The 17,649-nt window shown below is 41.7% G+C and overlaps 1 protein-coding gene across 5 annotated transcripts in view; it reads left to right on the top strand.

The window, feature by feature from the left end:
- The window catches only part of Gpat3 (glycerol-3-phosphate acyltransferase 3), an 80,606-nt gene that overhangs the window by 9,927 nt on the left and 53,030 nt on the right, over nucleotides 1-17,649 (top strand). For all 5 annotated transcript variants that reach the window (XR_007213518.1, XR_007213517.1, XR_007213519.1 and 2 more), the window contains exon 3: nucleotides 883-949. Coding sequence is in view for 2 of the 5 variants with exons in the window: in XM_048363986.1 (XP_048219943.1) it covers nucleotides 883-949 (67 nt within the window). In the remaining 3 variants the exon portion in view is untranslated. The remainder of the gene's footprint in view (nucleotides 1-882; nucleotides 950-17,649) is intronic.

Here is a 17,649-nt window from a genome sequence, read left to right as displayed (position 1 = left end):
CTCAGTTGAATCTTAGATTTTTTTTTTTGGTCGTGGGGCTTGAACTCTGGGTCTGGGCGCTGTCCCTGAGCTCTTCAGCTCAAGGCTAGTGAGTACCACTTTGAGCCACAGCAACACTTCCTGTTTTTTGGTGGTTGATTGGAGTTCAGAGTATCAGGGACTTTCCTGTTGGGGCTGGATTTGAACCACGATCCTCAGATCTCAGCCTCCTAAGTAGCTAGGGTTACAGGCGTGAGCCCCCAGTACCTGGCTTGAATCTTAGATTTTAACCTTTGTTGACCTAGTACTACTATCTTTTCTACTTCTACTTCCAGTGTAGCTGGGATTACAGACTTGTACCACCATGCTTTGGTTTTTATTGGTTGAGAGTGGCGTCTTGCAAATGTTTTACCTAGGCTCACCTCAAATTTATGTCTCCCCCATATCCATTTTCCAAGTAGCTGGAATTACAGGTATTCAAACATTATTTATGCCATAATCTGTTCTTTGGTCATATACTTCACAGTGTTCTAAGGCAGGCATTTACTATGTACTGAAGTCTTGCGTTGAATTTGAGATCTTCCTACCTTAGGCTCTTAAATCCTGGAATTGCAGGCATGTGCCACCAGAACCTGGCCTTCATGGCCTTTTCAGAGAGTTTTTATTAGGGCACAGATTTATGTAAGGAAGTTTAGATAAGGTGGTTATTGTCATTACTCATTTATTAGGACATTATCTATGACTAATATCAGACCATACCATCTAGGACTTTTAATTCTGCTACATCAGAGATCCACTGGAGTATCTTCTTAATTCAAAAAGTAATTTTCTGTAATTATGGTGGATTTTATGTCATGTCTGTGGACGACTTAATTTAAGTGGTTATCTCTTATTTTTCAACAGTGGGCCACAATCCGAATTGAAAAAGGAACCCCAAAAGAATCGGTACTTAAAAATTCAGCTTCTGTTGGTGAGTTTTCCTTTCCATTTGATTGTTAAAATGTTCAAGTTGGATAGATTTACATCTACTCAGTTTATATCTGAAATATTAATTAATTCTGTACACCATTGTCCTTACTGCCAACCAGTTGCCTGAGTTTGCTTTTTCCGTTTTTGGTTGTGGGCCTTGAACTCAGGGCCTGGGCACTGTCCTTCAGCATTTTCACTCAAGGCTAGCACTCTACCACTTTGAGCTACGGTTCCACTTCCAGTTTTCATGTGGTTAATTGGAGATAAGAGTCTCACTGGGACTTTTCGCCTGAGTTTGGCTTCTTCATCATAAAGTTTGCAATATTTCTTAGTTCTCCCATGTGTTCTTTTAGGTGTTTTACTTTTTAAGGGAGTGCACTGAAGATCCAAGTGGCCCTTAGTTCTTTTTCCGGTCCTAAGGCTTGAACTCGGGGCCTGGGTGCTTGTGCTCAAGGCTAGCTAGCACTCTACCACTTGAGCCACAGAGCCACTTCTGGCTCTTTCTGAGTAGTTTATTGGAGGTAAAAAAAGCCAGATGTGACGCTGTGGCTCAAGTGGTAGAGTGCTAGCCTTGAGCAAAAAGAAGCCAGGGACAGTGCTCAGGCCCTGAGTCTACACCCCAGGACTGGCAACAAAAACAAAAAACAAAAAAAAAAAAAAGAGAAACAAGTGGAAGGGGCCAGCATTATTTTTTTTGGTCACTATAACAAAACACCTGGGGGGCTAGGAATGTGGCTTAGTGGTAGAGTGCTTGCCTAGCATGCAGGAAACCCTGGGTTCGATTCCTCAGCACCACATAAACAGAAAAAGCCGGAAGTGGCACTGTGGCTCAAGGGGTAGAGTGTTAACCTTGAGCAAAAAGAAGCCAGGGACAGTGCTCAGGTCCTGAGTTCAAGCCCCAGGACTGGCAAATAACAAAAACAAAAACCAAACACCTGGGGCAGACTGCTCATGAGCAGCTCACACACTGGAGACTGGAAGGCCTGACGAGGCCTTAGTTAGTTCAGCTCTGATGAGCTCAGGGTGGATGGTGGATGGTGTGGAGGTGGCAGGATCACATGGTAACGCCAGAAGTCCATACGTGACTCGAGGGTCTGCCTCAGAACATTCTAATTTAGTCATAACTGCAAGAGCTACTATGGGGTTGTGTAGAATTATCCCAACCTGATTATCCTTCCTTCCTTCCTTCCTTCCTTCCTTCCTTCCTTCCTTCCTTCCTTCCTTCCTTCCTTCCTTCCTTCTTTCCTTCCTTCCTCCTCCCTCCCTCCCTCCCTTTTTCTCTTTCTCTCTTTCTTTCTTTCCTTCCTTTCTTCCCTCCTTTCTTTCTTTCTTTCTTTCTTTCTTTCTTTCTTTCTTTCTTTCTTTCTTTTCTTTCTTTCTTTCTTTCTTCTCTCTCTCTCTCTCTCTCTCTCTCTTTCTTTCTTTCTTTCTTTCTTTCTTTCTTTCTTTCTTTCTTTCTTTCTTTCTTTCTTTCTTTCTTTCTTTCTTTCTTTCTTTCTTTCTTTCTTTCTTTCTTTCTTTCTTTCTTTCTTTCTTTCTTTCTTTCTTTCTTTCTTTCTTTCCTTTTTCTCTTTCTTTGCCAGTCCTGGGGTTTGAACTCAAGGCCTGGGCACTGTCCCTGAGCATTTTGCTCACCTTGAGCCACAGCTCCCTTCCTGCTTTTTTTGTGAATAGGATATTAGCAACTCAGATTTTCTTGCCCTGGCAGGGATTGAACCTCGATCCTCAGATCCCAGACTTCTACGAAGTTAGGATTACAGTGTGAACTATGGGTGTCAGGGCCAGAGAGCACTGTTACATAATGACCAAGGCCCAGAAAAGCCCCTTAATAAAGAAACAAGTTCAATGGTATTTAGACTTGTTTGACCATGATATCCTGGTTCCCGTTTGATACTTGGTACCAAATCCACTGACCAAACTAGCCAGTCCCTGTCTTTGCTTTTGTCTAAACAAACTCTTTCTGCTTGAGGATAGGAATTTTTGGAATTTGTAGGGGAGTAGTATTATATAGGAATGATGACTATGAAATAAGAAAGAAATATGTCACTAATTTAATTAAAAAGCTAAACATAATGTATATGTTTCCCCAAAATAATGGGAAAAATATTATGCCCATCTGACATAAGATTTAAAAACAGACACACACTTCACTAGAAGGAATTTATCTTCTGGGGGTATATCTAACAGGAATTGTAGAATGTATATGCTTTTTTGTTTTGCAAATAATATAGCAATTGATTGAAAATAACTGAGTATCTTTGTGTTATTGGATTATTATTCTTAAAACACTATACAGCTTTGAGGTATACACTTAAAACCCCAACTATTACCATCAATAACATGTTTTGCCAACATGGATATTTCTGTGTGATCCTCTTTAATGGCCAGAACTTTCTTTCAGATAAATCTAATGTAGGAATATTTTCTTTCTCCAGGTACTTTTTTGTTGTTGTTGTTCCAGTCTTGGGGCTTGAACTCCCCCCTGGGCATTGTCCCTGAGCTCTTTTTGCTCAAGGATAGAATTCTACCAGATTTTGGGTACATTTTAAAATGTGTGTCCCTATGGTTTAGGAGTGAGCAGACATTGTGAGTGGTTTCCTGCTGTAGTTGGTGACACTTTGGGCTTGTGTTGAGCATGGTGATCACCGATCACACTTTATTGAGAGTAGCGGCCCTTTTGAACTTATCAAGTTGGGAAGTAAGCCTCCTTGTCAGTCTTTGAGCATCTGTGACATCTGAGGTTAATAGAGAGTTCAAAGATGATGAAGAGCCAGGAGCTGGTGACTCATGCCGTAGTCCTAGCTAACCAGGAGGCTGAGATATGAGGACCATGGTTCAAAGCCAGCAGGGGCAGGAAAGTCCATGAGACTCTTACCTCTAGTAAACTACTCAGAATAAGCTGAGTGTGGAGCTGTGGCTCAAGTGGTAGAGTGCTAGCCTTGAGTTAAAAAAGCTCAGGGCAGGATTCACACCAAAAAAGAGATGAAGACATGGTGACAGTCAAAAGATAAGTGTCCACCAGGCAACTGTAATAAATGCAAAGGACAATGGGAGATTTGTACTGGACTGTGTGTGGCTGTTGATTCCAGAGCTGTGCCCTCTGCTCCTTTTCAGGTTCTGTGTTTAGGAGGCCAGGATGAATGGGTGTGTGCTTTGTTGATACATCCTGTGTTGGGGAATCATCTGAGAAGTAGTGTGTCACAATTCTGGGCAGGTGACAGAGGGTGATGAAACACACCAGGCAGCAAATGTGTGTTTGGCTGGTGCAATCTTCCATCTCTGGAGGATTATATTTCTGTCCTGCAGCCAATGATAGCTCAAGTCAGTGTTGAGCCAGTCAATTTAGGGTTGTGGCATGCCAGGAGACTGGGAGCACAAGTGTGATTCTGTGATGTCTCTGAGTGGTATTGTCCTGGGCATGGATTTGGGTGAGCTGAGAGGCAGACAGAGGATGGACAGTGACAGTACTTATATTCATTTTTTTCACACACAAAATTCCTTCTGCTTCCTTTTCCATGTTGAAACACTTACTTTAAAATACATCTCAAGTCTCTCTCCAGTTAATCCCACTTACACTGTCTTTATCCTATGTTTTGATTTAAAGACATTTGAAAGCTGAACATAAGAAAATATCCTGGTTAATTCTCATGTTCTGAACCATATTCTATTATGCCTGTTTAAATTTTTTAAATTATTTTAAGTGGTACGAAGGAGTTTCAATTTGATATACCAGTTTTTTGAGTACAATGCATCTTGATCAACGTCACCCCTTAACATCTTTCTCTCTCATCTTGCTCAACACCATCATATATTCAAGTTACATGGTTCCATTTTCACATACATACATTGAATATCATGGCAGTACTTGTCCACCCTTGCTTTTCCATTTGTATCTCCCCCCCATCCCCACTTTTTTTTGCTTTGTTTTGTTTGGTGTTGGTCCTGGGGCCTAAACACAGGGCCTGAGGACTGTATCTGAACTTTGCTCAAGGCTGGTGCTCTACTACTTAAGCCACAGCTCCACTTCCAGATTTTTGGGGGTTATTAATTGAAGATAAGAGTCTCATAGACTTTCCTGCCCCAGCTAGCTTCAAACAGTGACCCTCAGATCTCAGCCTTGGGAGTAGATAGGATTACAAGCATGAGCCACCAGTGCCTGGCTCTGAGTAGATAGGATTACAAGCGTGAGCCACCAGTGACTGGCTCTATCTCCTTGACTTCCCTACCTTGAAAAATGTTTCAGCTTTCTGGTATTCATTTTGTTAAATGGTTTGTAATTTGAATCCTCCCCCTGCATATTCCATACTTCAGTCAGTTTGTTTCCATATACATGCATATGACCCTGTATATGTTTTCATTTATGTTTGTAATTTAGATCTAACTTGCACATGTACGAGATAATAAGTGTTGTTACTCTGAGTTTGATTTACTTCACTTAACATAATTTTTCTAGGTCTATCTATTTCCCTACAAGTGATCCAATGCTAGTTTTCCTGATAGATGGATAAAATTCCATTTACATGTACACCACATTTTCTTGTCCCATTGCACATAAATACTACATTTTCTTGTCCTACCTATCCATCATAGAGCACTAAGCTGTTTTCCATAACATCCTATGCTTGTTATTGAAAACTGTCTAACTGAGTGGACTTAGGATATACTGATGAGTAAGCTCTCTTGTGGTCTTTCTTCAGTGTTGAAGGAGTTTTCCTAATGGTTAACACAAAGATGAAGGTAATTCCCTCTTCTTCACCTTCAAGCAACCATTAGACTGAGGGATAAGCTTCAGTGGAAATGAATTCCCTGCTACCCTGTTTCTCCCCTGAGAGCTGTGCAGGGGTGGAGACCTCATGCAGTATAAAGCCTGGGACACTTGCTATGCACATATGCTTCTCATTGGCTACCCAAGATTCTCTGCTGGTCTTCTGGATGGCCCTAAAGTGATGTCATAAATATCCAAATGGCCCTTGGTAGATAAGAGTTTCCACTTTGTGCCACAGCACTGATGGATAAGACAGGGAAAGAATGCTCATTGCTTCTTTTTTCAGCTGGGATGAAAGATAGGCCAGGTGCATCTCCTTGAACCCAGGAACCATGTCCCACTGAGAGATTTTAGCAGCTGTACTGGGGCTTAAACCCAGAGCCTGGACTCTGGCCCTCTTAGCTTTTCTACTCAAGGTTGGTACAATACCACTTCAGTTATAGCTCTACTTTTGACCTTTTGCTGGTCGATAGGAAATAAAAACTTCACAGACTTTCCTGTCTGGGCTAGCTTTGAATAGCAATCCTCAGATCCCAACCTCCTGAGTAACTAAAATGAAAGGTTTGAACTACTGGTACATGGTAACAACTTTAATTGTAGTTGGTTTCAAAAAGTACAAGAGATCATTTGACTTTTTTTTTTTTTTGGCCAGTCCTGGGCCTTGGACTCAGGGCCTATCATTTGACTTTTAAGAGCTATCAGCTTGATTGTTTAGATAGCTGAGTGATTTCCAGAATACTGTTAGGCTTGACTCGGTAATTGTGAGTTAGTTGAATTAATTATGTAATTTTAGTGACTCCAGATGAATTCCAGTCTAATTGCATTACGTACTAGGACATTAGAATAATTACCAGCCAATGTCAATAAGCATTGAAGCAAGGCCTGAAGCATGAGTCAAAATACAGTGTTGTCCACAGAGCCGTGGTGCAGGCATTCTGGCCTGGCTCCCTGGGGCGTGTTCCGGGCCTGACTTGGCATAGTTGGCAATGGGAGATGCACGCAGTCGCTTCCAGCTGGCACTGCGTGGGAAGGTTTTGGGTCTTGTGGCCTACTGTTAACTTAGCCCCTGTGCTAAATTCTAACCCTGCCTGCACTTCGTGCCCCTTTCATCCATCCAAACACTCCAAAAGAACAAAACACTAAGGGGAAATTTCTTGAACCTGTTCAGGGAGAAATCAGGTTACCTAACATTTCCTTTTGACTTTACTTTTGGATTTTTTTTTTCTTTTTTTGGTGGGCTGTAGGGCTTGAACTCAGGGCCTGGCCGCTGTCCCTGAGCTCTTTTTGCTAAGGCTAGTGCTCTGAGCCATAGTGAGTACTATTTCTGGTTTTCTGGTAGTTATTAGAGATAAGTGTCTCATGGTCTTTCCTGCCTGGTCTGACTTTGGACTGTGACTCTCAGATCTTCTGAATAGGAGTAGGTAGGATTACAGGCGTGAACCACCAATGCTTGGCATGGGATTTATATGCATTTATGTGTGTGTGTATGCATGTATGTATGTGTATGTATGTATTTTTGTGTTGGTCCTGGGGCTTGAACTCAACGTGGTAGGGGCACTGTCCCTGAGTTGCTGCTGCTTCTCTTTAAAATTTATTTTTACTGTTATTTTAAAGGTAATTTACAGAGTTGCAATTACATGAGTCACATAATGAGTACATTTTCTTTCCTACAGCTCAAGGCTTTCCTATATATAGCTCAAGGCTAGCACTCTACCACTTGAGCCACAGCTCCACTTCCAGATTTTTTTTTTTTTGTGTGTGTGTGATTAATTAGGGACAAGAATCTCATGGATTTTCTGCCTGGGCTGGCTTTGAATTGTGATCCTCAGATGTAAGCCTCCTGAGTAGCTAGGATTATAGGCATAAGCCACTGGCACCTGAAATATAGAAGGTTCTACAGAGGCAAGGTTATAATTTATGTTATTACAACAAAATTATTTAAATAACAAGTGATCCTAAGAAAATTTACTAGGCTATATACTTTTTAAAATGTTTTGTGACAATGCTAGGGCCTTACATTCTTGTTCTGCTTTGGGCTCATTCTTGGTACTCTACCACTGAGCCATGTGTCTACTTCTGGCTTCTTGCTGATTAATTGGAGATAAGTCTCTTGGATTTGTCTGCACAGGCTGGTTTTGAACTCCAGTCCTCAGACTGTTAACTTTCTGAGAAGCTAGGATTATAGCTGTGAACTACCAATTCCTAGCCTACCATACATTTTTTTTTTAAACTAACCTTAGGGAAAAGTTTTAAGAGAAGGTCTCACTATGTAGCTAAGGCTAGCTTCAACCTTTCTGAGGAGCTCAGACTGGGTGATTTTAAGTCCAATTCTCTTGTCTGCATTTCCCAAGTACTGGGATTACAGGCTCTTCTCCAAACATCTTAATATAGCTCTGTAGAAGGCAAGGATTTGAATCTTTTGACAGTGTGTTTGAAAACTATCATAATAATCATTGATATTTGTTCTAAGTCTAATGTAATAAGAACTTAGTTGAATCACTTTGAGAGTAATTTGAGAATATCAAGGAAGCTGAAGACTTGAAAACTATACTATGACGTACAATTGAACAATTCAAGCTTTCAGCTTGAACTTATTAGATGATTTAAGTGTACACATGGAAATACAGACCCAGGGCTGGGAACATGGCTTAGTGATAGTGTGCTTGCCCTGCATGCGTGAAGCCCTGGGTTTGATTCCTCAGTACTACATAAACATAAAAAGCCATAAGTGGCACTGTGGCCTAAGTGGTAGAATTGCTAACCTTCAAAAAAAAGCTCAGGGACAGTGCTTAGGCCTGAGTTTAAGCCCCAGGACTGGCCAAAAGAAGAGAAAAGAAAAGAAAAGAACATACAGACACAACTGAATTTTGTACAACAGGAGGAAAATCAATATATAAAATAGTTTTAAAATACTATGCAACAGTCAAAATGAATTAATTGGATTTACATAAAGAAAACAGAGCAGATAAACTTCAGTGTTAAAAGAAAATGTTTAAATTTACCACCACAGAATGAGTATACCTCAGTGGCAGAGTACTTGCCCAGCATGTGCAAGGCCCTAGGTTCTATCCTAGCAACAACAACAACAACAGCAACAACACCACACACATAGAGTTAAAATTTACCACTATAAATGAATCCTCAACCTTTATGGAAAGGATATATAGCATAGGTTAGCAGTTACCTAAAGGGAGGGGAGGGGAAGAAGTGGTATGGTAGGGATTTTACTATAATCCTTTAATGTTAATATCTGAAAGCACCTGGGCATGTAGACTCATGCCTGTCATGCCAGCTATCTGGAGAGTCAGAGGTCCAGGAGCAAGCTGTTTGAGGCCACTGGGGGCATCAAATGTTAGTGATACCTGATCTCAGACACAAGCTGGATATGGTGGTATGCATCTATAATCTCAGTTACACAAGGAGCGTAGGTAGAAGGATCTCAATCTGAGGCCCACCATAGACAAAAATGCACGATTGCATCCAAAATAGTTAAGTAGAATAAGGATTGGTGTGTGGCTCACATTTGTAGAGCATCTGTATAGCAAGCTTTAAGCTATGAGTTCAAGCCATAGTAAACACACACACACACACACACACACACACACACACAATAGTGAATAGCTTTTCTTGTAGTTAAACTCATTTTTTTTTGGTTGAACGTCTAGTTCTTAAAAATTGAAAAAACCCAACCAGATAAAATATAAGTAACCATTCAGGCAGAATCTTTGTTTTTGGTCTGTTATGGGACTTGAACTAAGGGCCCTGATGCTGTCCCTAAGCTCTTCAGCTCAAGGCTGGCACATGAGCTACAGTGCCACTTCTGGTTTTCTGGTGGTTAGTTAGAGAAAAGAGTCACAGATTTTTCCTGCCCAGGCTGGCTTTGAACTGTGATCCTCAGATCTTAGACTCTGGAGTAGCTAGGACTACTGGCAATTCTGTCTAGCCCAGACAGAAACTTTAATCTGACAAAGGGAGCCATATTTGTATGACTGGAAAAGCACCTGTCTGGAGGCGGAGCTGATGTGGTCTGCGCCTTTTGCAAAGTGCACTCTTACTCAGCCTGTGCATTCTGGGAATTTAACCCCAAGGAACAAAGGAAGTTTTCATTTTGGTTTCCTATTTGTGTGCCCACCTGCCTCCCCCTTGATCCTCTTCCTGCGACCTTCCCTTCCTTCCTTCTCTTTTGAGACAGGGCCTCCCTGTGTATCCTTAGCTAGCCTTGAACTTAGGGTCCTGCCTCAGTTTAGATTAGCCTTGTAGGTCTGTGCTACCACACATGGCCAGGGAGTTGTTAATAGAAATAGATTGCCCCTGGGAGCTGGATTTTGCACCTTCTCACTGCAGACATTTTGGACAAAGTCGTTCATTGTTGTTGGGAGCAGTCTTCTACTTTGTGTTTAGCAGCATCCCTGCTCCCTCCTGGCTAGATGATAGGCAGTAGGTGAACACTCCTGTTGTGACAGCCAACTTGATGTGCAAATATTGCCAGGGGCAATATTCTCTGAGGGCAACATCCACTTCTGACCTCTATCCACCTTTCACCTAGTTGTAAACGACTGCTCCTGGTGGTTACCAGTAGATGCATTATTCTACTCTCACTGGCATGATTGATTTTTGTTTCCAGTAGAACGTGATTTTTCTAAAGAAAATTTTTTTTGGTATGTGTGTGCCACACTTCCAGTATTATTTAGTTGGAAATAAAAAAAGTGTCACAGACTTTCCAGTGTGGGTTGGCTTTGAACCACAATCTTCAGAGCTCAGCTTTCTGAGTAGGTAGGATTACAGGTGTGAGCTGTCTTGGATGACTGGTTTGGGGAAGGATGGAATGATTAATTATGGTGTGGTACAGGGAGCAGACTATGTGGATAGTAGATTAACAGGGAATAGAAGGTATGTTCCTTAAAGAAATGGAGAGGTAGGCAAAGACATCTTCCAACCTGTACATCATAGTCCAATGCAAGCATACTGTGTGTATGGTTTACCTCTAGAAAGGAACTTGCTTTATTTGAAAGTCAGATTAGAGATTTGATGGTCACTGAGCTTGTTATGATCTGAAGACCCGCGTCTTCCTGAAAAGTGCTGTGTTTGAAATCTATACCCCCAACATGGTGGTAATATGAGGTGCATCTTTTGGATGTAATTAAGTCACTAAGGCCTAATGGATGGGATTAGTGCTTTAATAAAATGAGACCTCAGAATTCTCTAATCCCTTTCATGGGGACACTGTGAGAATGATCAGAAGTAAATGTTGTTTAAAGCTATTTCTCTGTAGTTCTTTGTGATCATAGTCACAACTAAGACACTGTTGTAAACTAACCCTGAATGTAAATCACTTAGCATTTGCCTCTGACCAATGATGAGTAAGCAGGATGGAGTGGGTTCTGCTGGAAGAATGAGGGAAGGGGAAAGGTTGGCTGAGATTAATGGTAGTATAGCTGTACTGTGAAAAGATAGGTCTGAGAAAGAGAACTCAGCTCTTACCCAAAGAAAGGAAGGCTTCCATATTAAAAATGAAACAAAACACCACCACCATCTAATTTCTGAGTATGTGCAGAGAGGGAGAAGGTTGCTGACTCGGGGAATAGATAGTTCCTGCTGGGCAATGGTCAGCTCAAGCATGGAGCCCCTTATGTAGAGAAGTTCTCCTCACATCTCAGGAGGCATCTACCCTGTGGAAAATCCAATTGGACTTGTGTGAACTCAGGGCCTCCAGTAAGCTTGGTAGTTTAGAAGTATTCTTAACCTCCCTCCCCATCCCTGAGGACTACCTTGAACCATGGGTAAAATCTCAAGCAAAACCACAATGCTTTTCCATTCTGCTTTTATTTTATAGATAAGAACCAGTGTATTGCATACTCATACACTGACATGTTGAAATGAAACCCTTTTGTACAACTAAAGAGAAGTAAATAAATAAATATAAAGAACCAATAATAATAATAGTAACAATAATAATGACCACCCTCTATTGATCCTTGACTCTACTGTGTAAAACTATTCACACAGAACAGGGGTTGTTAATCTCCCTTTACTGATGAGGAAACTGGGTGAAAAAAAATTACAGTAACTTAAATCCAGATGGAGCCACAAGCCAAGGGAAGTTCTGAAAAGAAATCCCAACTGTTTGCTCTGCTCTGTCTCCCTAGCCACTGCTCTCTGAGGTCACCAGCCCCTCCTTCCTTGTTCTATGCTATGCCCATGCCCTCCCTATTCTCAGACCATTCTCTTCTTCCTCCTTTGATCAATTCATAATAATTCTCCCACAGAAGGTTGGGGGTGACTCATGTACAAATAGCAGCTCCTCTGCTGAGTGTTCGCTTTGTCATCGTGACCTAATAAGAAATAAGCTTTTTTTCCTGCCACCCTTTTTCTGGCACTGAGTTAGTAAATCCCTTGGAATCTGTGAAGTAGGAGTGTCTGTTGATGGCCAGTGATGTGACTGGTGTGGAGGGCAACTGCCCAGCCTCGGGATGAGGTGGGGTTAGGTTGCGGCCCAGGGTTTGGGCTTTTCTTCCCAGGCACACTGACTGAGGGTTGAGCTGATTTCCAGTACCTAAATAAGGAAACTTCCATACACCCTTAAAGCACAAGCTTCAGATCCAGCCAGGAGTTGGGAGGGGCAGCCCACTCCATGTGGACAGAGGGGTCTGTGCTTAAGTGAGACCCTCCCTGCATGCCCCTTCATCCGACTCTTCCTTTGTATCCTTTTGTTTTAATTGTTGCTATAGCTGGGGAGAGAGTGCTGGGTATTTCTTTAAAAATTTTTTATTATGTATCTGTGCATATTATGTATAGGTAATGGACAAAGAGTTACAGTTACATAAGCCAGGTGATGAGTTTTTGAATTTCTTTTTGAATAGTGTCACCTCTTCCCTGATTTTCTTTCAGTTCCCCCCACCCCGCCCCACCCATTTTCAACATAGTGTCTGGAGCTGGTTATTTTGAAGATAGGGTCCTGCTTTATGTGCAGGCTGATCTGAACTGAGATTTTCCCACTTGTGTTTCCCTTTGTCACATGAAGGCATACACCACTGTACACCCTTCCCCCCCACCCCCGCTTGATGCTAGGTGCCAGCCATGCATTGAGATGGAGTCCTGAGAACTTTAATGCCTGGACTAGCCTCATCCCCAGATCCCCCAATTTCTACCTCCCAAGTAGCTAGGATTACAGGCTTGAGCCTCTGCACCCAACCCATATCTCTTAAAATAGCTGATGCTGGTTATGTGCAGTAGCAAAAAGTCTACTGAGCCATTCTAGTAAGTTATTGAAGCTTAACATTATTCTAGCCAGTTAATTAAAGTTATTGAAGTTATTAACCTCCAGTTAACCAAGAAGAGAGGATTGTGGGAATCCTCAGTTTTATAACCTGTTGGTTAGAAGTACCAGAGGCCTGGATCTGAGGGGACAAGCAGACTTGTGGGACTGAGACTGGAACTTGAGGTAGATAGTGTCAGAAGTGGACTGAATGATAGGAATCCCAAATGGTCCTCAGAGAGCTGGTCTGTAGGGGAGGAGGAGGCAGGTGACATGCCCTATGGATCTGGGGTTGTAGGAAGTGTTCTCGGTTGTGCGGACTATACGGGAAAAGAAAACAGTATGACATTTTCCCCCTCCCATTAAATAGTCACTTTCCAGCAATAATATCACAATTAAGTCCCAATTCACTAATATCAGTGTGTGTGTGTGTGTGTGTCTGTGTGTGTGCATGCGCACACACACTCACCAATCCTAGGGCTTAAACTCAGGGCCTTTGTTGCTCAAAGCTAGCAATCTATCCCTTGAGCCACAACTCCATTTCTGGCTTTTGTAGGAGTTTCATGAACATTCCTGCCTGGGCTGGCTTTGCACTGCAATCCTCAGCATCGTGAGTAGCTAGGATTACAGGCATGAGCCACCAATGCCTGTCCCAATAACAGTTTTGAAGAAATGAATCTATTAAGAATAGTTATCAGACACCATACATAAAAGCCAAGCCGTAAGTTTGATATTTTAAATGAATCAATGGCCTATTTGGTAATGGAATTTTTTTTTTTTTTTTGGCCAGTCCTGGGCCTTGGACTCAGGGCCTGAGCACTGTCCCTGGCTTCTTCCTGCTCAAGGCTAGCACTCTGCCACTTGAGCCACAGCGCCGCTTCTGGCCGTTTTCTGTATATGTGGTGCTGGGGAATCGAACCTAGGGCCTCGTGTATCCGAGGCAGGCACTCTTGCCACTAGGCTATATCCCCAGCCCGGTAATGGAATTTTTAAAAATCAAATTAGTTATGTTCAAATTAGCAGAGTTAATAGAGGCTAACAGCTAAGACATGAATAAACACATTGGCTGAGTGGCTAAAATGGAACTCTGCCTTTTATTCCCAATGCCTGTTGATTTCTCTGCAGTGTTGGCTGACAAGTGATTACCCATCTCTTTTTTCATATTCATATTTGGATTAAAATCACCGCTTTTATAATCAACATTGAATAAATCTTTTGGTGTATATAACAGCTGAAAAGGAAGTAGATTTTTCCCATCTGTTTATTTCAAGAGAAAAAGAAGGCAAATCTCTAACTTCTAGCTTAGTACTTGTTTTAGTCCTTTGGGCTGCTATAACAAAAGTACTGTGGTTTGGATGGTTTATAAACACCAAAACCTTAGTTTCCATAGTTTTGAAGTCTGGGCAGCTCAAGATTTAGGTTCATAGACAACTGCCTTTGTGGTGTGTGCTTCCATGGCAGAAAGGGTGAGGAATTTCTCTGAGGTCTCTTTAGTAAGGGCACTGATCCCAGGCATAGGGCTATACACTCTTGACCCAGTCACTTCCCTCAGACATCACTAGTTGATATCTGAACTGAGTTGTGGCCCCCAAACTCTGAATACAATTCAGCTGACAGCTTCTCAGATGCATTTCATCTAGGCTTGGTGTTCCTGATGAGGTTCTTGAGCCAGCCTTGATCTGGAGCATAGATAATAGTTGGGTACACGGTGTGCTGGTACATTAATGGAAAGGAGGGAAGGTGCTTGAAGGACTGACTTTTGGGCATGGATTTGGCTTGTTGCTTGTTTATGTTGATGAATTCAACATAATTGAAAGGACAATTGAATGCTCTTAACATGGAGGACAGGAACAGATTTGAAAGCAATACTGGAAGCTGGATGTATAGTTTAGTAGTAGAGTACATGATTAGTATATGTACAACATTGTTGTCTCTGGTTGTAAGGCATTCTCCATAAAAAAATTTCAAGATCAGACTGGGGTTGTGCTTAGTGGTAGAGTGCTTGCCTAGCATTCTTAAAGCCCTAGGTTTGATTCCTCAGTACCCCATAAATAGAAAAAGCCAGAAGTGGCACTGTGGCTCTGTGGCTCAAGTGGCTAGAGTGCTAGCCTTGAGCAAAAGAAGCTCAGGACTGTCTAAAAAATAAATTTAAAAAAGTAAGACCCTTGTGTTGCAGTGAGGATCTGCCAGGGCTCCTCGTTCCCTCGTTCCACAGGTAGAGGAAGCAGGGAAGCGCTTTAATTCCTTATATTTTTCCTTTCTGTTAAGAGGTTTGTGGGGGCACTTTTGGCTCAGAGAGAGGAGACTTGGGTGGACTGGTGCTTAGACAGAGCCCTTCTCTTCTTGTGGGCGGTGTTTGGCTGCGCTGAGGAGGAGGCCCGCCCTCCGCAGGGACCTTCCTCTGGTCTGCTGGCAGGTATCTTGTTTTCTAGTATGTCTTCCTCAAAGTTCTCTATTTCTCTCAGGCCTGGGTTGGCTTCAAGAAGGGCTTAGACTGTCTGGGCTACTTTGTTTTGTTTTTTATGTGGTACGGAGGAATCAAACCCAGGGCTTCATGCATGTTAGGAAAGCACTCTACCACCAAGCCACATTCCCCTGGGCTACTCACTTTATAGAAGGTCTCTTCAGGGCCAGAGCTTTATGTCTCTTGTTGTTTCTAGGGGAGAAATGATGGATGAGATCAAGAGGAAAGAGTGAGGGATGGTCTGCTATTCCCTGGCTCTGAGTCCTGGTGCTTCTTTTGAGGTGCATCAGTTCAAGCTTCTCTGGTACTAAGTGCTGGGCAGCACTTAGTCCTGCTCATTTTGCCTGGGAAATAGGACTGAATCTTGCAGCAGCAGGAGGCAGGACTGTGGATGGGGTCCTTTGGCCCTTTCATATTTAAGTATATTAAAAGCAGTACATTATAAGCAAAAGCTTATAATGTATGTATTGTATAAGCATCTTATAATGTATTGGAGGAACATTGGCTGCAAGTCTTTATTATAAAAGCTGAACTAATTTGCAGACAACCCACACCCTTCTTCAGATTTTTAATAGCAGTATGGGCAATGATGGTGCCCCTTTATGATCAGTGGCATCCTCTTGGCATTTTGTAAATATTATTTTATTTTTAAGTAGTTCTGAGCATTGAATCCAAAGCCTCAGACATGCTAGGCACTTGCTCCACCATTGAGCTACAATTATAGTCCTTTGGGTGTGTGTGTGTGTGTGTGTGTGTGTGTGTGTGTGTGTGTGTGTGTGTGTGTGTGTGTGTGTGTGCCAGTACTGAGGCTTGAACTTATGGCATAGCTGCTGTCCCTAAGCTTTTTTTCTTTCAAGGCTAGTGATTGACCCATGTCTGGTGTTTTAGTGGTTAATTAGAGATAAGAGACTCACCATGGTCCTCAGATCTCAGCTTCCCATGTAGCTAGGATTGATTATACGTGTGAGCCACTTGGTGCCAGCCCTTTCTCCACTCCCATTTTTAAAAATTGTTAATATGTATTCATTTTTAATATCTTTTATCTAATTATACAAGTATTCAAGCATAGTAACTGAAAAGGGCAAAACAGTGGAGAATATAACAATTAAAGTAATGAAAGTCCTCAGAATTAACATTTTAAAATATTTTTTCTTTATAAAAGGTAATAAAATTGTGTGATTAAAAAATTAAAGGAGGCTAGGAATGTGGCCTAGTGGCAAAGTGCTCGCCTTGCATATAAGAAGCCCTGGGTTCGATTCCTCAGCACCACATATATAGAAAAAGCCAGAAGTGGTGCTGTGGCTCAAGTGGTAGAGTGCTTGAGCAAAAAGAAGCCAGGAACGGTGCTCAGGCCCTGAGTTCAAGCCCCAGGACTGGCAAAAAAAAATTAAAGGAGTGTTAATGGGTATAAAATGAAAAGTAAAGGTCTTTAGCATCAACACCACCATCCTGCCATTAACAATTTTATATCTGTCTGTCCAGAAATTTCTATAGATAGATGTGAGCATAAAATACCTTTTCCAAATCACAAATGGAATCCTGTCCCATTGTTCAGCATGTTACATTTTTCTCCCTCTGAATAATATATATATACATATACATATATACTTATACACATGTATGATATATAACAGTACATCTCCATCTTTTATTTTTGTGTGATAGTTTTATTATCTTTAACTAGTTGTACAAAGGGATTTCAATTCAACATGTTAGTTTTTAAAAAGTGATACTGAGGTTTGAACTTGCACTTGGTAGGTAAGCACTCCACCATCAATACCACATTTCCAGACTGAGAATTAGGGTACAGATGACACTGTACAAAAGGAAATGTACTCATTATCTGACTCATGTAAATGTAGCCCCTTTGTACATCACCTATAATAACAATAAAGTAAATACAAAAACACATTTCCAGCCTCTTACTTTGAATAAAGGGAAATTGATAATGAATGTAGATATAACCTCTGTATGAGAGAGAGAGAAAAAAGAGGCGAGAGGGGAAGAAAGGGAGGAAAGGAAGGATGGGGAGTGGGCCAGCTAGAGAGGGAGATGTGCACAGATATACACTTTGGCTATGTGTAATTAATGCCATTGACTTAGTTAGTATATAAAATAATCAAAGTGTTGGCAAAGTGGAAATGCTTGTTCTATTTTTCCAAACTTGGTATATTTCTGGCTTAGTAGGTTGATATTTACCAGTGTATCATAGCCGGT

The sequence above is a fragment of the Perognathus longimembris genome, chromosome 16, assembly GCF_023159225.1.
Source record: "Perognathus longimembris pacificus isolate PPM17 chromosome 16, ASM2315922v1, whole genome shotgun sequence".
Taxonomy (NCBI): Eukaryota; Metazoa; Chordata; class Mammalia; order Rodentia; family Heteromyidae; genus Perognathus; species Perognathus longimembris.
Note: the sequence above shows the minus strand (reverse complement) of the source record. Positions and strands in the feature narration are given on the sequence as shown.